This window comes from Psammomys obesus, unplaced genomic scaffold (assembly GCF_907164565.1).
Source record: "Psammomys obesus unplaced genomic scaffold, mPsaObe1.curated_primary_1811, whole genome shotgun sequence".
Classification (NCBI taxonomy): Eukaryota; Metazoa; Chordata; class Mammalia; order Rodentia; family Muridae; genus Psammomys; species Psammomys obesus.
Genome location: NW_026593982.1, coordinates 304565 through 325059, shown reverse-complemented (window position 1 = coordinate 325059; position 20495 = coordinate 304565). Strand labels below are relative to the sequence as shown.

At 43.9% G+C, this 20495-nt stretch overlaps 1 protein-coding gene across 11 annotated transcripts in view; it reads left to right on the top strand.

Annotated features, from left to right (window-relative positions):
• The window catches only part of Aak1 (AP2 associated kinase 1), a 151697-nt gene extending 134083 nt beyond the window's left edge, over window positions 1–17614 (top strand). For 7 of the 11 annotated variants that reach the window (XM_055617668.1, XM_055617674.1, XM_055617670.1 and 4 more), the window contains one exon: window positions 10764–15730. In XM_055617668.1, the coding sequence (XP_055473643.1) occupies window positions 10764–11890 (1127 nt within the window). In that variant the 3' untranslated portion in view covers window positions 11891–15730. Of the gene's footprint in view, window positions 1–856; window positions 968–1785; window positions 6536–10763; window positions 15731–17540 lie in introns of those variants that run through there. The other 4 variants (XM_055617676.1, XM_055617675.1, XR_008721354.1 and 1 more) reach the window with 3 other exon arrangements.
• Window positions 17615–20495: the final 2881 nt, after the last annotated feature.

Sequence of the window (20495 nt, the reverse complement as noted above, 5' to 3'; positions counted from 1 at the left end):
TGTGTTGGTATCAATGTGTAACCACAGGGAACCTGCCCAATAGTGTTCAGCTAACATTTGCTGGGGGCAGCTTTAATTAGAGTAGAGAAGATGCTGTATGTGGAGGTGTATTTGTTAATCCCAGGGAGATGAGCACAGGCTGATTTCTGTGAGCCTCAGGCAATTGGGGCTACATAATGACACCTTGCCTTAGAAACAAACACACACAAAGCAAATTTAAAAAAAGACAAAATGGAGGAGCAGGTAGTCTAAGAAACTTGTGCTGGTGGTCTCAGTGTGTATGCTTTTGTAGCCCAGTATTCTGAGTCTCCTCACAGAGCTGAGAGTCTTGGCATTTTGCTTGCCTTTTATATTTTGGTTACTTCTCTTCTGTTGTTCATTTTGGGTCCTGGGGTCAAATTCAGGACCTTAAACTTGCGCGCACACACACACACACACACACACACACACTTGCCATGGAACTGTGCCCCAGCCTCTACATGGTTGCTCCTCTCTCATCTGTTGCCCTAGGCTTGAGTGTTTCAAGTGTTGTTAGCCAGGCCTCTGTTGACTCAATAAGGATAGTGACATTGCAGAGATACTTTACAAGAGAGAAATTCTCAGTAGAGAATTTTTCTAATAACGTGTTTCTAAATCATTTATGAAATCTTAACATTGTAAATTCTAAAGGTTTTTACTTCTGTATACCTGTAGTTTCCAGATTTTTGTTTTTTATTTCAAGTAAGAAAAAGAAGTGTTTTTACCTTTAAGAATAGTGATTGCTCGAAGTTGAAGGTTTGGTGCCTCCTTTCTGTTCTCTCATTTGCTAACCTCTTCCTCTATTGTTTCTGCTTGTGTGCTTGCATTCTGTATTAAGCTGCAGAAGATAGTAATCTCATCTCAGGTTTTGGTGTTGCTGAGGGCTCGGAAAAGGTGGCAGAAGATGAGTTTGATCCTATTCCTGTACTGATAACCAAAAACACACAAGGTAAGAAAGAGGCTGGAGAAAAGAGAAGAGCTTGACATCAGTTCTCATCAGAGCAATTGTCCCTAGCCTGCATGGTGGATGGGAGCGTCACCATTTGGTGAAGGACACTGGATGATGGCAGTCAGTGTAGGCTGGACCAACACGTGAGGCAGCTGGAGATGCTGAGCTGACTTGGGTTTATTTAGAGAAGAGTTAGTTTTTATGAAAAATCAAGCCAAAAAGAAACTGCTCTCTCGTTGTTAGAATCCTGAAGGTGTATGTCAGAAGTGTTGAACATTTTTTTCATAATTAGAAAATCTGCAGTAGATGTAGATTCTTACCAGAGAGCTAACGGTGATATTTTGGTGTCTGCTGCACCTGTAGACATTGTGGAACATCTCTTTTCTTCTCTGGTAGGTTGAATCAGGTGAGCATGCACAAAACACCAAAACACACCACCTATTTTTTTAAAGCATGTTGTTGTAATATCCTAATAACTAATTTTCCCCAAAGTAAAATTAAATTTTACTTTGGGAGGGATGGCTTTCTGTTGGTAGGAGGTTAGTGGACAGCCAAAACTTCTTAGGCAAACGTATTGGTTTGGAAGCAACAGCATCTCTGCAGTGTCCTGCCTCTGCTGTGGTGTGCATGGAGTGAACAGTCGGTGGGGGGGGGGGTGGCTAGCCAGTGGTTATATTTAGAAATCAACACGTCAGACTTTCTAAATGTGGAATGTTGCTTCTCTGGGTTTCTTTGGTTTTCTTTTCTCCTTTGCTTTCTTTGCACATCTAACCCTAACCCTCTGTGTTTTGTACTGAATCCTATCTTTCCACTTCCAGGTGGGCACTCTAGAAACAGCAGTGGGAGCTCTGAGTCCAGTCTTCCCAACCTAGCCAGGTCTTTGCTGCTGGTGGATCAGCTCATAGACCTGTAGCCGTGAGCCAGTAGCAGACGCAGTTCTGTAACCTTCATGCCGTAATACACATTTTCATTACGGAGTTATGAGAAAAATGATTTTTTTTTAATCTGCAAATAAGGGGCCCTCGAGCCCCTTTCTCCTACCCCTTGCCTTCTCCTATAGAAATGTTAAGGAACGAAAAATCTCTGACCCTCCAGATCCGTTCCTTGGCCAGCGCCTCTCGTTAGTTTGCTGTGTTTCCTCATTCCCCATCTTCAATAGCATTATCTTAACTCAAGTGCTAACTGCCCTGAGCTTCACCTCTGCTGGAATCCACTCACAGAAGCTTGACTGTCACTGAGCCTGTGATGGACACATTGTCTCATTCTTGCTAGGAATGGCCCCCATGTCAGTCCTATAGCCTGTCTCCAGATGCTGATGAATGTGTGTCCATTCTTGCTTTTTATCTTGATGCAGTATCATGAGGGCATGGTAGCTATGGCTGGCCTTACATCCAGGCAGAAGTCTGGAGACAGGCCAAAACTAATAGGATGTGTTTGTGAAGAGAAATTGGGCTCAGCTCTCGCCAGCCAACTTTGACCTTGTTTGGTAATAGAATGAGCCAAGGGATCTTATGCCCATGCAACCTTCCCAGCGTTTGTCTAGCTATCTGGCTTCCACTGAATCGCGATTTTTCAAATCTGGAGGTGTGTCTGCAAGTGCTTGAGATCCTTGAATAAATGTGTATGTGATATAAATACCAAGCATTGCCATCCCTCTGTGGTACCTGGCTCAAGGTGGGATCTCAGAATTAGACCAAAACAAGACAGTGCTGGGAACATAATACCTTTTACTAGAAGACTTTTCATGGGGGGTGGATGGGGAAGGGAAGGAATTGTAGCAGAACAGATGTATTTTTCTTGTGATTTTTTTATTTTGAATCAAATATTGTAAATTGTGTATAAATGAAGATGCTGAATAGTTCCGTTTCCACTTGGCATTTCAAGTCTGGCATCAGGTGTCTGTACAGGGTTTTGATCTCTTTCCCTTGTATAACCACATAGCATTCCTACAGTGTAACACATGGAATTATTTAAGTAGAGTGTATGTCTTGCTCTAAGCTTTCAGCGGGCCTCTGTCTCTGTAGAACCAAGCATGTTGTTTATTTTCAGATAATCAGAAGTAAGTGTGCTGGGCACAGTTTGACTGTGGCTGCTTACCTTCTCTCTGGTATTAAGTTAAAGGCTGAAGCTGACGGAATGTGTGCAGTAGCTTCCCTTGGCTTCCTAGACTTAAGAGACCAAGCAGAGTAGCTCTTCACCAACCTTAGACTACTGTCCATGGTTAAATAAAGGCCTGCAGTCGCCCTACAACATGCCCCTGTCACCCTGTGTACTTATTCATCAAGGTGTGTTTCATTTCCTTATGTGGGGAGCACTTTTGTAAAATCACCCTTTAGAAGAGGAGTGGGCACAGAGAACCCCTTCCTCAAGTGCCATCCTCCAGGGTTGGAAGGGAAACTCTGAGTTCATCAGATCTGTACAAATAAAATCCCACCTCTGTTGGCTTGTTCTCTGCTACTTTGATTGTTCTTGCTCACGTTGCACTTTAAGTGGTGGGGAACCAGCAGCAACACGAGCCTGCAAACACTGCCCTCTGGAGGGCCGCCGTTGTCTCCAGCAATGTGACAGCAGGAAGAGTGGACACTCGGTCTTCCTTCTTCCTTCTGACTTTAAATACTTCCTGTGCCAGCTGACCTAGATGAGCTGAGGAAAGACCTCTGCTAGAAGAAATGGTTTCCACAAGTGAGCGAGGCATGGTGTGCAGCAAGGATGGAGATATCACGAAGAGCTTTCCACAAGTGGGCTGCAGGGAAGCAGGACTTGGCTAACCCCGTGGTGGACAGGAAATGGTTGTGTCCTCTTTATCGGACGTAGAAAGAATGTATAAACTAATGAAGGAAATGTTTATTTTTAAATAAGGATAATGGTTTAGGTCTGTGTTTTCATATTTGTTTTTTTTTTCTCATGCAAACTGTAGCAATATAATGAAGTGTTTACTTTCTCAGTTTAATTACAGCAATGAAGGGTGCAGCCTAGAAATTAGGTTAAGTGTCTCTAAAATGTTCTTTCGTGTGTCACCCATAATTACATTGAGATATATTGTCTAGTCATTGGCTCAATAAGGTTTAATGGAGACACTAATGAAAATTAACAGACTCTTGCCAAGGAAGATGGTAATGCCTGGGTGAGATAGCAAGAGACCTGGACTGATTCTTCAGGAGTAAGGCATTGGCGAGCAGAGCTATTTTTCTGTTGAGGAATACATTCTGGTGACTTGGTCGGTACAGCCTTCCTTAGATTGTTCTAACCCTAAGCTGAGCAAGTGACTTGAGAAGAGCATAGTGTGTGGTAGCTGGAGACGCATGGAGCAAGTCTGAACTATAAGGGGGGCTGTGTGACTGTCTGCTGGCCCGTTTCTTTTGTCTTACCTGTGTGGGCATGAGCTGATGAAGGCAGGCTGGTGAGAGAATGGGCAGGGGAAACTCAGGCTTCTGGGACCAAAGCTAGATCCTGGCTTATGACCTTGAACAGGCATTTTAGTTCCCAGAGCTACTGATGGCTTTTAACACAGAATGAGTTTAGATAGGTGCTATCAGAGACAGAAACATAGCATCATTATGCTGTGTTTAGAAGGACTATGAAGGATCATATAATCCAGATGTCCTTCTGGTAGCTTCTGTGCTCTTGCCATTCCTACAGTTTTCATCAGCCTTTACTCACAGAGGAGTAGACTGAGCAATTACTAACCTTGTTGCTATTTGAATTACCCGAATAAAAGCCCACAACAAAAGCTTGGAAATAGATTTTTCCTTCTGTAATATTAAGCACACACAACCTTACCTATTGCAGTAAAACAGAATATTTTTATTATTTTAATCTATATAATCAGGGATTTGCTGTTAAAATATGGACAAATACATTGTGCACATTTTTTATTTGACCTCCTCTCTGCTGATTGGAAGTAATTAGTATACCAGAAAGTGTATCACAAATTGGTATTTCTCCACCCCAGAAAACCAAATCTAATTCCTGAAGTTTCTAAAAATATGGTCTTCAGAGAAGATGAGGTATAAATAGTCACTCTAAGTACTATTATAATTATTAAAATGATTTCTGAAATAAGCATATCAGAAATGTTTAATGTGATTGAATGTTCCCTTTGGAAGCATCTGATTTTGCTTGGGAAGTAAGTGCTGACCCTAACAAGGCAGGCCAGTTCCATCAGAGTTGTTGAAACTCTTGTTCCTAGACAAAGCATCACCAGATAAGGTAGCATGAACATGGCTGCATTTTTCTTAGTAGCCTAACTTAACAGCATCTTTTTTCTTATCTGTTTTCCCCAACACCTCTGCCTCTGAATAACACTGAGCTATTCCAAAAAGCAAAACCACTGATAGATGAAGAGCAGTTATCACTGAAAACATTGAAACTTCACAGGCAATTTCTAGAGAAGACCTCAGCCAAAAGGGATTTCAGCACCACTCTAAGTAAGGGAAGACTTAAAGATTATTTAAGTCTTCAAGACTTAAATAAAGGTAACAGGTTTTTAAACTCCTGTGAAAGAGATTGTCACTCTGCTCATTGGCATTTCATATTGGACTTGGCTCTTCCTGATCAGATATGAATTCTAGAACTTCTATTACTAATAATTGAAAGAAAAAAATCCAAAAGGTAATCTGTTTTTATTTGTTTTTTTGAGATTTTTGTGGTTTGCAGTTTTCATTTCCCATGCTCCTCATGATAAATGTTTGTTCTGAGTCAAACCAACACAGCCTTCCCCCCAGGTCAGGATTAGTTCTGTCTTCAGCAAGGCTGTGGGAATGAGGGGACTTTTGAGATGGGAATGGTAGTCCATGCTCAGCTGAACAAATGGATACTGTAGACAAGCTAAAATCCCTGTGACAAAGTTTCTCTGGCATGCAAGAGTCTTAAAGCTTCCTGGTCTGCAAGATGACCCAGTCTCTTGCCACTGACATGGAGTTTGGGGAATGACCCAGAACACTGAGTTAAGCAATCAGAGCTGCCTGACATAAGGTTTAGTGTGGAGTGTTTAGCGGGACACTTAAGATACTGCAAACTAATTTATATCCCTCTCTAGAGACTAATTTTACCAGTGCAAAATTAGACCCTTCCTTTCTGTGATGATAATGTTCCCCAAGTTGAATGTACTTGGCTTTTGTAAACTGAATGAGTCCCAGGTGGCCTCCATTTCAAAGTCTGTAACAAGATATCCTATGTAGTTTCCCCCTGGGTTTCCTTTCTCTATGGGGGAGGGGTGAGGCCTGTAGGCTACTTGGGTAATGCTAACTCATGCAGAGTTCCCACAGGGTTGACAGTTGGTCAGGGAGAAGCCTTTCCTTGGGTCTCACTTTGATGCAGTGTCCTGGATTCACTGTCTGTGGGTATTCTCCTCTGCCCTGTTGGTACATGCCTTTGTCACCTTGGATGGATTCTTACTTTAGGTCTTTAACTTGTCTTCCTCAGGGAAGCAAAGCAAAGTGATGTAATGAAGCTATCTTGTGTGGTAAAATGTGAAAAATGAATACTGCTTCGCAAGTATTGTATAAATAAGTCTGTAAACAAATTTCTTATGTAAACATACAGAGGAATAAAGCTTTTATCTGTTCAAACAAGCGCATGATGTTTAGATGTATAATAGTTTTAGGTAGCTGTTATATTTCTGCAGAAAGGACTTGAACACATTATTTAGTGGTTGCAAATACTAGTGTACAAGAGAAGTGTGAACAGCGGTGCAAGATGTCCTGAGGAAGGTTAGGTGAGTGTACCCCTGTGGGATTTTCTGAGGCTTAGTGAGTTATGACCACCCTGGAGAATGAAGGCCTGTTATGTTCAAGAACGAGAGACCTACAAACACAAATTAGCCAGGACCGTAGTTAGGTGATAAGATGGCACCAGTTAGCAGCTGCCCTCCTCTAAGTTAGTCTTTAACATATCCAGGCCAATTAAATTAAACACTGGGATGGCAAGAACATATTTATGCCCAGTGAGCAATAGCGCTCCTTAATTGCTCCTGTCATCTAGCTGTGGGCGTTCCAGCTGCTGCCATGCTGCACAGCAAAGGTGCTGGGAACTACAGGCTACTCAGCTTGTGGTTCCTGAGACAACAAATTTCAGCTGATAGCACACATCTTATTGGGATATTTTGCTTTTTAATCTATGACTATATGAGACACCGAGGCCATTTCTTTAGACTTTGGCAAGAATTTGTCATTGATGTTCCCTGTCATCATTATTTCAGTTATAGTGTAGAGACAGTACAATTCTGACACACACTAAAGAGTAGCCAGCCTGATATTTCAATCTCAGATTTGGGGCCAGCCAGATGACTTCTTAGGTAGAAGCGCCGATCCCAAGCCTGATGGCCTGAGTTAGAGCTCATGGCGTGGAAGGAGAGAACTGACTTGTGCAAACTGTCCTGTGTCCTCTGCCTGAGCACTCTGCCACATACTTGTGTGCACGCACACAGCAGTAGCATTTTTTTAATCTTAGATTTTGCTTCTTTAGAGAGCACTCTGGTTACCTCACCGTCAATCAGACAGCATTCCCGGGTCAGCCATTCCCACGAGGGCTGCACTTCGACCTCGGGGATAGTGTGGGGCATGGTGAAGGGGTGAGTCATACTGAAATCTGTGGGACTTAGAGCCTCAGAGTGGAGCCAGGTGGAGCTATTTCTAGAAGTTTTGAAAACAAAAAGAGATAAGACCCAGCTTGACGGAATGATAAGAGAATGCCTCGTAATGAACAAAAGCCTTATACACATTGAGACCTGGTCCTAGGCTAGGAGAACAGGCTAGAATTTTTGTTTTGTTCTTTGGTTACAAGATATCTGCTGTGGCTGTCATTGGTAAGCAAAAGAATTTAACCATGGCATGAGGGTAAACTGGGTGGATTCTTCCTCCCTAGGAGGCAGGCTCCTTCAGAGGTAGTCTGCCAGTGGCTCAAGGCCTTTTCCACTACAAGGGCTGTTCACTCTACAAATACTTGTAAAAGCACCTTCCCACACTAACGTGAGCAACAGCAAAACCTTCAACTGTCAGGAAGATTTCCTGTGACTTTCCCTGAACTCCCTTGTTTCCTGTGCTACCGCCACCAGGCCCCCGGGGGTCACACAGAGATCTAGGTTTACTATATCCTGGAATATTTCAAAGTACTAGGCCTGGTGGGCTGGAGTGATGGCTCAGAGGTGAAGAACACTGGCTGCTCTTCAGAGGTCCTGGGTTTAATTTCCAGCAAGCACATGGTGGCTCATAACCATCTATAATGAGATCTGGTGTTCTCTTCTGGTGTGCAGGCACGCAAAGTGCTAGGCCTAGTCATTCTGCCTCAAACACACTGCATCTGCAAGAAAGGTTGAGAGATAGGCTTTTCAGGAGAGCCCCTTTAGAGACACTTTCCAGTCATTGAGTTAGAGGAAATAGCTGTGATCTTAATGAGAGATTGGTTTTCCCTTCAGTCTTGATGCTATGGTGTTTTGTGGCTCTAAACTTTTTTTTTTTTTTTTTTTTTTTTTTAGACAAGCTTTCTCCTACATAGCCTTGGCTGGCTGTCCTGGAACTCGCTATGTAGATCAGACTGGTCTCGAACTCATGGAGATCCATCTGCCTTGACTTTGAGAGTGCTGGGATTAAAGGTGTGAAACACTACACTCAGCCAATTCTGAGATTTTTAAAGCTGTTGCTATTTTAAATATAGAGTATCTTACTATAAAGTATCTTATTATTCACTTCAAAAGTCAAAGCAGTTGCTGTTTTTTTCTCCTGATTCCTGACTCAAAGCTTGCTACTTGAGAGAGTAGTCCACGTGGAGTGGGCATGTTCTTCATGTCCCATTGTGGATGAGGGCTTCTACCCTTGCTGTCCCACAGGTCTCTGGATGTAATCTAGCATTGAAGGTATCAGGCCCTGGTGTCCTGGTTCATCAGTGCCTCTTGCGGTCTATACATGACATAGTTTCAATGAATCCGTCTTAGTTCCCTTAAATCACTAACTGAAATGAAAACTGTCATTTGTTGAACAGTTTATACAGTATTAGGATTAGTCACTGGCTCAACTCAACCTTCTATCTCTCTGTGCTAAAGGATACTTTGCTGTGCTGCAGAGCCAGTTTAGAAGCACCAACATTCAGGTAGTTTGGAAAGGAGATGAAGTGCACCTTCATTTTGTCGACTGAGCTCATAGGTAGGCTGACATATAAGAGAAAGTAGCCTGTAGACGCTTAGGGGCCTCTTACATTTCTTGGTGAGTTTTATTTTTAAAGTTAGTGGTTCCCCCTTCCCCCTTCATTTATTTCCCTCGTAGAAATTGTCAACTGGGTATCTGTGAGCGAAATCTAATCTCAGTTCTCTTGCCTGATAAATTAGGATTGTGTCCTATACGCTGTGAGGGAGCAGGAAGTCTTTATTCCCTGCTGTTTTCTGCATGCAGGAGAGTTACAATGTGAGGAAAAGTTTATCCTCTTTTAAAATCACATTTTCCAAATATTATTAAAAAAGCCACACTATACCATACAGATTAACGTTTATTATGTATTAGAAAAGGAAATAAAAATGGGGTGACAAGGGACCTGAAAGTTACCTACTGTCAATTGATTAAAATGAAGCATTGCTTTAAAAAAGTTAGAGGATTCAGAAAAACAGTATTTTTGTATAGTGCCTTTTAATAAAATGTTCACCCCTTCCTTTGTGTTCTCTACAGTGTAAATTCTCTCTGAGTGACGGGTTTACCAATAAATCCACTTTGTAGCCCCTTCCTCTGTCCTCTGTGTGTTTAGTTCAAGCAACAATGTTAATAGCCAGCAGTGTATAGCAGAAATTTCTGTCTGGCAAGATATTCATCGAAGGGAGAGGGCCTAGATGGGGAGACAATGGCCAGTAGCTAATATGCTGGTGGGTTGGGACATTCTGGTGGTATTTCTTTTCTGAGCCCATAAAGAAATATATGTTGTCCCTCACCCCCAACCACCCTTTCTCTGGATTCTTCTTGCTTAGTTACATATGCCTTTTTCCTACCCTCTTGCTAACATGTGCCCAATGACATACTTCTAACCTGCTAATATTTCTTGGAAGGTAAGCTCTATTGCATTCTGATAATTGTCTATTTGATTTAAAGGCCAGAGCACCCAGAGGCACCTCTACCTACACAAGCCTTTGTGCTAGTACACTGGAGTTTGCTGGTAGTTCTGCTTAAAGAATTTAATGGCGGGTTCATTAAAGAGATCTTTGCTAACCTGGCACTCTTAAAATAAAAAATTCTAGGGCAACTCCAGCCAAAGCTGATGTCATCCTGTATGACTCAGAAAGTGCCCTCAGTATTTGCATTGGGCAGCACGTGCTCTGTACCATTTGCAGAGTGTCGTCAAGTAAGCATTCACTTCCTGGCAGCTGAACTCTCCTTGTCAGGGTGTGTGCCCCTCGGCATGGAGAGCACATGCCAGGTGCCAGGTTAAGCTTGTCCCCAGGCAGTGGTTCTCCACAGCCCCACACTGTCTGATGTATGTGGAGAGGAGCGATTGGGCTTGTTTTTATTTGCCTCTGAGGCAGGTAGAGCAGGTGTCTGTGCCTGGTCTGCAAGTAGGAGTGTTGCCTAGTTGCCGTGAATGTCCGTGTGCCTAACATTTCCACCTTTCCTGCTCATTGTGTCTACTATGATCCAACATGTGAGATGGTGGTTGTGTCTTCAGTTTGTGTGCATTTACCTTGCTTGACTTTTTATTTTTCTGTTTTTTCGTTTTCATCTATCATTTGGTTCCACAATGTACCTGCCTCGGTTAACCATTAAATATTGCAAAAAGCTCTGAAACAGTATCCGCATTAATTCTAAATTTTATGCTTTTCTAGGTCTCCAGGGAGAGCCCAGTCCTTGTCCTGTAATTACTGTAGAGCACTTTAAAGAATCCGTGGGTGCCAAGGGCCTCACCCTCTATCCAGATCCATCCAGAGCTCCTGGCACAAAGACTCAAAACACTTTAGAGTCTGACTCTCTGGCCCAAGAGGGCCCTTCCAGCAACAGCTCTTTCCACAGCAGCGAGGAGGAAGGGACTGACCTGGAGGGAGACGTGTTGGACTGCAGCGGCTCCCGGCCTCTCCTTCTAGAGTCTGAGGAGGAAGACGAGAGCTGCAGGCCTCTCCAGGGCAAGCCGGGCCATGCCGCTCTGTTCTCCGAGCCTGGAGTGCCTGCTGGGCCAGAAAAAAGGGGACAAGACAGGAAAAAGAGCCAGTTCTTGCCAATCAACCAGCAAGCCTCAGATGGCCTCGGGGAGCCTGATGTCTTTGCCACCGCCCCCTTCAGGAGCTCCCTGGTTCCAGCAGATGACATGGACATTTTCTCTAAAGCCCCTTTTGTGTCCAAGGGCAGTATAGCTCCTTCCCAGACAGAGGAGGTGGACGTGTTTGCCAGAGCTCCTTTTACCAAGAAGAGGAGTGTGGAGGAGTTCCTGGCTGTGCAGGGCTCCTCACAGGATTTGCCAGTGCAGGCCAGCCTCAGTCAGCCCAGTGAAGGGCCCCTGCTTCCAGGCCACGATAGAGCCATGTACACCTCTGCCCAGGCTCAGTATCCTGTGACTGGCTTTGCACAGCAGACCAGTCTTCCCTCCCACTCTGTCCAGGTGGCAGACCACTTTGACAGCAGTTCTCCGAGAGGATCTGCCATGGAATCTGGGGGCCATCCTAATGACAGAAACAGAGGACTGCAGCCCCAGAAAGAAGCCTTCTCAGGGCCGGTGGCTGGCAAGCCATTCCGCCCTCAGGCTTTATCCAAATATTCCCGACACTATAGCCCAGAAGATGAGCCAAGTCCAGAAGCCCAGCCCATCGCTGCCTACAAGATTGTTTCACAAAGCAATAAGCAGGCACTGGCTGGCTCTGTGTCCATCACAGCCCTGTCCTCCAGGACCACAGACTTGCCAGCTGCTGATCCTTTTGCGTTAGCACCCTTCCCTTCAAAAGCAGGCAAACAGAAACCCTAGGAGCAGAGGCTGGCCTGAGGCTCACCTCCAGCTACCTACCAGCACCACCTACCATCACACCACTCCTGGCTGGCCCTTCAAGGAGCAGATAGCACCCACTGTGGTCTAGATGTCCCCTGCCACAGAGCAGAATCACTTCACGGCACTCGCCACGTTGCTGTGAGACCCAGCACAAGCTCCTTACATGACACGTACTGCTTTTGTTTATATTCATTTCCAGAGTTGTAGGCATTTGTGTCTCCTTCACAGGGGCCTTCCACACGTACTCAGAACTCAAGTTCCTTTCTGCCCAGAAGCCGTTTTAACCCAGGAAATATTTTAGCCCAGTTAACAGAAGCTGTATTACACTGCGACTTTGAATTCCTACAGCTCCTGTTGGGTGTCAGTTGCATTGAAGAATCAAGATTGATCCCTCCAGGACTCAAAAATACTCTTGGAACTAAGAGAGTTCTAGAAAAAAAATAATAGCAATATAAACACTGCACATCTGGAGAAGCCAATCCTTCAGCCACTCATCATTCATTCCTGTGGAGCCAGCAGCTCTCAAAAGTATTCTGGGATCTGTCACTGAGTCTGTATGAGCCAAGCTGGCCCTTGTGCACAGGTGTCTGGGTGCACAGTGTGGGTCAGATTCTCCGTCACGTGAAAGAGCACACAGGTGGGAGACGTGCACTCTGCCTCCCACAGTCCACTTTTTAGACTGTGTGGATGTGTGCATATGCATGCATACAAGAAAGCTTTTTCCTTTGACTGAAGCCACCATGCCTACCTCCATTATCAAATCACTCATCCTGCATTTGCCTGTTGACCTGACTTGAACCTTGGCTTTATTTAGATTTTTTTTTTCATGGTAAAATTGAAGTTGTTGGACAGTTTGGGCAATCCTTCTGGAGCTGAGGTTTCAGAATGAATTTTTAAAATTCCGTTTTCCTGATAGTTCATGCTTATAATCCTAGCACTTGGGAAGATGAGGCAGGAGGATTGCCATAAGTTAGAGGCTAGCTGGGCTTAATACTGAATTTCAGGCCATTATATCTCAACACCGTCTGCTCCCAGACAAAACGTTACCTGTCCTTCTGATTCCCCTGGCAGTAGGGGAAGAGAATCGGTAGCTTTCCAGCCACTGGGAATCCCGCCTGGGCACCACTGTTATGCAGTTCATTAATCAGGAGCCTCAACCACAAGCTAGGTTTGCCTGTTCCCCAACCCTTCCCATACACCTCTACTGCCTCTTACAAACCTGAAACCTAGAAGTAAATTGAGAATGAAAAAGAGCTAGTGAGCTGTCCTTGCAAATCTTCAAATAATCCGTTCCTTTCAGGTGTCAACGTAGAATAGACAGGTGACAGTCTGTTTTCAGAAGTGTGTTTTTATTTCTGGAAATCTGTGACTCATTGCTAGTGTTTTTCATGCCCTTCATTTTTAGTGCCTTAAAATAAAACCTCTGACTCCATAGTGGGGTTCCACTGAGGAAGATGAGTTTAATGGAAAGGGTCATCATCAGTGCTTCTCCAATATACTTCTTCCAACAGAGCTGTTTTCTTCCACTTGCTTGGGGAAGTGTGGAGAGCTGTGTACCAAACTAGATTAGTGATGTAATAATTACGAGAAGCTAGGCAGGGTGGCACACTACTTTAAGCAGGGCATTTGAGAGGTTTAGGAAAGAGTTCAAGGCCAGACTGGACTGCATGACACACTGTCCCAAAAAATAAAAGAAGAATTACTGAAAATTCATCCAGGAACAAAGTCTGAATGCCAGGCTGCACTTGCAGTCAATTAGTTGTGATGTCCTTGAAATTTGAAAGTCAGGGTTTGGGTACACTCTCGGCGCAAGCATACATGCTTAGCATGCACAGTGTCCCGGGTTCTCTTGTCAGCACAGAAACAGACTGAAGTCTTGACAGTAATGTAAGAACGGCTACTCTTGCCTGGTGTGCTGGCAGGCACCTTTAGCCCCAGAACTCAAGGCAGTGGTGGGTGGGGCTCTCTGGGTTCCAGGCCAGCCGGTGAGTGAAATCCTGTCTTAGGAGGAACAGAGCTGTTTTTTTCAGTACTCTTGTTTTTGGCATCCCCACCTGTCTAAACAGCAGGCGGGGCGCCAGTTGCCATCTGAGGGCTCCACCCCCACCAGAAACTTGCCTTTCACCTCACTCAGTAAAGGCTAAATATTTTCTCGAGGAGCTTGCTTTCTCACAGTTCCTATTCTTGAATTTTCTCTATAATAGTGGGTGCAAAATTGTCTTTCTGTTAAATGAGTAGTTTGGCTAATGCACATGGAACTTTGCAACCAGACTTCCCATGCTTGTTGTTAGGTCCTCCAAGGCACGTGCAGAAAGGATGGGAATGTTCAGAGAGTCCTCACCTGATGTCTCAAGCTCTTGCCAGGTTGCAGCATATACCTGTAGTCCCAGCTGCTTAGAAGGCTGAGGCAGAAGGACAGCTTGATCCCAGGATCTCAGGGCAAGCCTTGGCAACACAAACAGACCCATCTCTTGAATAACAACTTCAGAATGCAAGGTCAACATCACCTCGGTGACAGCAGTGCAAGCTTTTTCTTCCTTTGATTACTGGATTGCTCCATCTAATCAAATGGATTTTAATTTACAAGGTCCAAATTAGAATAAAATCATGGACTCTTTATTTTATGTAGTTGAATCATTGGTGAAGCATGGGCTTTAGGACCTCTCTCCATTCTTGCTGGAGATCTACTGAGTGGGAAGTCTGTCTACCACCTGTGAATAGGGAATGAATGTGACCCCATGCAAACTGGCTTTTTCTTAGTGATTCCTGAAGGAAATCTGGCATGTGACTGGCCATAAGGTGAGTTCTGAAGGAAGTTCTGAAGTGAGTTCTGTGGAATATTCTGCATTACAGGATCAGTGTGTAATTTAAAGAGCAGCAATCCTTGTAGGATGCCATCCAGAGTGGAATTCTGGAGAAGTTTGTTTTACAGGGAATTAGGAGTACTTAAAGTCTACAAATCAGTAGCAAGTTCCCTGTGACCATACTGTAACAATTCTATAAGGAAGAGGAAAACAATTGTCAACAAAGTACTGCATTTTTTTTGTTTTAGTTTCTGCTGTGAGTTAGTCATTTTGTATATTTCATAGGAAACACCGGAAATTTTGGGCTTTTGACTCAGTAGAAAGCCAGAATATCCTTTAACAAAGCCTTAAGCCGTATCATGTACTAATGAACTCCTAAATGATGTGCTAGGCTGGGAACATAGCTCAGAGATGGATCCTGACATATGTGAGGTCCTAGGTTCAACCTTATCGACTGACCAATGAGCACTGTTAACAAAGTTAACTTATATGTGATGAAAACCTTTCACCAATTTCTTAAGCTTACAAATCCATGGATAGAGTCAAAACAAATGAAATGAACATCTGTGGCAGAGCATACCTATGATTCCAATTCTTGGAAGACAAGAGGATTGTGAATTCAAATCACCAGCCTAGGCAGCTTAGCAAGATTTAATATCAAAATTTAAAGCAGGTTGGTTTTGTAGGCAGGTGTTGAGTGAATACTTAGCGTGTGCAGGCACTGGGTTTAAACTCTAGTACTGGACGAGAGAGAGCACACAAATCATGTTATAGTGAGCAATCTAGCCATTCAAAATGAACAGAAGTTGGTACTGAAAGCAGATTTCAGTTCATACAGGCTGTTTTTGGCTCATTTGTTGCATTGAAGACCTATGTACTGGCACATGGCCCAGCATGTCTGTGTATGTGCGCACACGCGTGTGTCAACAGTCTCCTACTCACTAACCAATGTTGTGTCTCAGTTTCATCTGGCAATGGAGATCTTGTAAATGGTCAAGAAAATGCTGTCTTACCAGCCTGTTGTATATTTATTAAGTGTTGGAATATGTGCTTGTCAGTGTTTTCAGCTACTCTTCATTGGTGCATAAAGTATTAGAGTGATCTGGTGATAAGAAATTCTGTAAATGAAAAATAATCAAAACATATCAAATTGTATGATATGTGTGATTACTTCAAATAGGAAACTTAAAGTGGAAAATCGGGGACCAGGAGATGCAGTGCCCTCAGCAGCAGGAAGGGGGCAACTTCCAGGGGAGTCCATTTGGTCCCTCAAATGTAAAGAGACGTTGCTCTCTGTTGTGTCTTTGGCATTCAAACTTTAGAACACATCCTCATCAACTCCAAAATGGCTGCTGGTCACAGCATTTTTATCAGCATTAAAATCATGTTGACGAAAGGTAGTTTTTAGGAGTACAGCGGTAGAAGGCAGGAGGACCTTGACACTTTCCATGGCCACCCTGTTTCCCAACCTCTGGTGCTTGCCTGAAAGAATAGACACTGGGGAGTGTGAGTGGAATCATGTCATTTGAGTTTTTAGTTTTTGAACCAGTCACATGCCTTTGTCAATATTTGTTTCGTTCTAACCCCAGAACACTTGAAAGCTTAATTAAAAAAAAAAAAAAAAAAACTTCATTAGGGAAAAAGTTTAGAAATGTTTAAAAATAAAAAGTAGTGCCTACTTATAAATTGTTTCTATTTTGTCCCTGGAGATCTTTGTGCCCCCATGTCCCCATTCCTACTCTCCCTTAATTTCCTCCTTCTACATTCTCCAGACCAGCTGGGTGGTGAATTGTCATTTTAACTTATGGTTGTTTCCCTTGCTACTGTAAAATTTCTGCTTAGGATTCAGTCCAGCCTTGACAATCTAACAATGAAATGGTTCACCGTCCCCTAGGACAAAGGATGGAGGAGGGTTGGCAGGACCCAACTGTCCTCTGGAGATGGAGAAGGGAGCTCTCTACCCTGGTTCTACCTGGCTTTAGAACAAGTATATTTGTGAGAGGTCTCTAGAGTAGCAAAACTGTCTCAGTGCTGGCCAGGGGGCACATGCCTGTCATGAGGCAAGAGGTTCACTGTGAATTCAAGGCCTGTGTGGACTACATAACAAGACCTTGTCTCAAAACACCAACATGTGGCTTAGGCCAAAGACTCTGTAAGTTGTAATTCTGTAAGTTTTGTCAGCTGTATTTCAGCAACCTCTGTGTCACAGTTTTGAGTTGATTGATAGCAAACGTGGCCTGTGCTGCCTTGTGGTAGAACCGTGCATAAGTACACCAAAGGGATCAGATTCCTTTTGGCAAGGAATTTCAGGTGGATTTTTCAACACCAGTCACGGACAAGTCAGGTTGTCTGATACCACACGCTTAGACTATGTGAGGGCCCCGTGAACAGTCTCCAACACCTTCGCTTTGAGGGAAGGGGAAACAGTAAAATCTCTTCCCTCGAGAAGTGACTAGTCTGCTGTGGCCTGCAAGTCTACCAAAGATGCTTGTGTGAAGAGTTTATCAGTGTCTGTATATGCAAACATGCATCATCATCCTGCTTTCTTTGTGGTGGTAACTCCAGCCCTTCCAGTTAATCATCTTAAGAGGGCGGGGAAGGGACTGCAGGCAGCTGGCACAAGCAACTCCTTTCCCTTTGCCAAAACCTCCAAAGTTAGAACTGGAGTTGCTTGCATCTGTGGTGAGGGGATTGACCAGCCATTGCTTCAGCCCCCCCTCCCAAGTAAGTACCTTCTTGTGGGTGGCAGTGGGAGGACACTGGTGACCTGCACCGCAGAGCCTGCAAGACATTGTTTTGAATGGAACATTTGATGTCATTTTTAGGGAACAGAAACCAAATAACCAAGGCCAAGGACCATGCGTGTTTCAAGAAGGGAAGGTGAGCACCCTTTGCTGGCAGTATTTGGAACTGACTGAGTGAGAAGCTCTAAGCAGCCTGGACGGAGTGCTGAGGTCAGCAGGCCTCGGAATCCTTAGCATTCAAACAATCTTGGAGGGAAACCAGAAGGTCATTCCTAGTAGTTATTGTAATACCTCTGATTGCAGGCTGTTGGATTCTTGTTGTTCACTCTGGGTGTGATTTATCTTATGTATCTGACAGTTTTTATGGATAATTGTTTGGGTTGTAAACTCCTATACTCTTTATTAAAATGAACCTAATTTAGAGATGAAGTGGTGTGTTTTTTCTTAAGTGGGATCTTCTAGGAATGAAAGGGTCCCTAGACACCTTTCACCAGCACAGAGCCTGCAGAAGATTCTAATATGCCTGAGGAGAAGCCAGTGTTGACATAGAGAAACCTACAAGGAAATGAACCCCGGACATTTCAAACTCCCTGTCTGCTATTTCCAACTTTGAGGCAAACAGGGTGGTATTTGAGCTTTCCTGTGCCTGACTTAGCAGGATTTCAGGAGGACTGGTGTTGGCAGATTCCAAGAGAAAGGGTATTGGCAGATGGATGGCCCCACAGAGTAATGTGCATGAATGAAAGCAAAGTTGCCCACATTTTCATTATATTACCATCTAAATAGAAACCTCCACCTGGTAACATTTTTATTATTTAGACAGTTCCATGTAGATGAGGCTTGCCCCAAACTCACAGAGCTCTGCCCATTTCTGCCTGGGATTAAAGCCATGTGCCACCACACTTAGCTAATTCTATGATTTAAACGTGTTTTTTTTTGGTGGGGGAGGGGTCCAGTGCTTTCGAGACAGGACCCCTGTCATGTATCAAGCCCTGGCTATCCTGGACTCGATTTGTAGACCAGGCTGGCCTCAAACTCACAGATATACACCTGCCTCTGCCTCCCAAATGCTGGTATGAAAGGCATGAGCCAGCTGATTTAAAAGTCCTTAAGTGTTGCTAGGAGGTGGTGGTGTGCCCCGACCCGCGGGGCTTCAACGGGTTCCTAAGGTGGAGAGATTGGAAGGAATGGAGGGGGAGGGGGGGACAGGGACAAGAGACGCAGGAATGAAAGCCAAGTCTGTTCATCTGATCAAGGCTTCCATTTATTAGAAATTTTTACCCAACTTATATAGGGAGAAGACAGGAAAGGGGGAAGGTTAATCTACTGCTGCAGGAAATAGGAAGAGTGCTTTCATGGGTTACATATTGTACCTGCAAGATACCATAAGGATGGTTTCTAAAGATATCTTATGGATGCTCTCACAAAGGATGTCCTCACAATCTATCACCCATGATTTAGGGTCTTAGATAACTCTTTCACTACATAGCTTTAGGTCTCCACTAAATGACCTTTGCTCTCTACTTGGCTTTGGCTTCAGCAGATACCTTTGTCTCCACTAGATAGCTTTGACTTTGGCTTCCGTAGATAGCTTTGGCTCCCGGCAGTGGAGCATGCCTTTAATCTAAGGACTAAGGGAAGCAGAAGCAGGCAGATCTCTGTGTGTTACAGGTCAGCCTGGTCTACAAAACAAGTCCAGTACTTCTACACACACAGAAGCGCTGTTTCCAAAAAAGAAAAAAGAAACAAAAATAAATAAAACAAACTAGTTCTTAAGGGGTTTGCACTTTAAGGTTTCAGCAGCTGCCAACACTGCTTTCTTCCCTGAGACTCTGCAGGTGCTCTAGGGAAGACAGACTCCCACTGAGCTTTCTATGGAGGTGTTGGGCAGGACTGCCAGTGGGAGGAGCCTAGGAAAAGCCGCTGGCAGAATTGCTCTAGACTCTTGATGTTTTTCCTTGAGTTCACCCTAGATTGTCGTAGTGAGCACTGGGCGGCAGTTCCCATGTAGATGTGGAAGAAGAGAAGGCAGCTCCTTGATGTGCTCTCATACAAGCTTAGGCCAGAGGCTGGACGGTTTCCTCAGCACACAGCACCAGTCTTTAGTGGATCGTTCCTGAAATCAGAGCTGATGTATCCCACACTTCTACCAGACCTAAGTACCACATTCCATGCCTTATCCTGTTTGGAGACTAGGCTTTTTGTCCTAAGGACATTTTTCACTCAAGAGAAAGATTATCTGAGGAAAATGTTCACAATTTTCTTTATAAAGTAAGCAAAAATTAAGTAGAAGCTATCAGCTTTTATTCGGTTTATAGTGAATGTTAGAACTATTTCAAGATCAAAGTAGCTAAAACTATATATAAGAAGTTGATGGAAGAGTGAAACCATGACAAAATTTAAATACAAATTTCAACTTGGGATATTTGAATTTATTAAGAATAGGGGTACATGCCATTAATCCCACCACTCTGGAGGCAGCAGCAGCCAGATCTCTGGTTTTGAGGCTAGCTCGGTCTACAAACTGAGTTCCAGGACAGCCAGGGCCATACATAGAAACCCTGTCTCAAAACAAAAAGAAAAAAGACTAGGGGTTACAGAAGAACACAATGGAAGAAGGTAGAATATTTTTTTAATTTCAATTTTTTTTCACAATGTATTTATTATATATCCCGACTGAAACCCCTCTCTCAATTCCTTCCAGCCCCACCCACCCTCCCACTTCCTCCCTATCTACTTCCCCTAGTCCACTGAAAGGGAGAGTTTTCCTCTGTTGCCATCTGCCCGTAGCTTGATAAGTCTCATCAGGACTGCCTGGGTCCTCTTCCTCTGTGGCCTGAAGCGAGTGATCAAAAAGCAGGCAACTGAGCATTAAAATTAAAAAAAAAGAATTGAGACGGGATCTTACACCACCATAGTACTAGTTGGACTCAAATTCATAGGTGAGCCTCCTGCCTCAGCCTACTTTGTGCTGGAGTTAGGAATGGGTGACACCACATCATTTGTAAAATTTACAATGAACCAAAAGCTGACTGA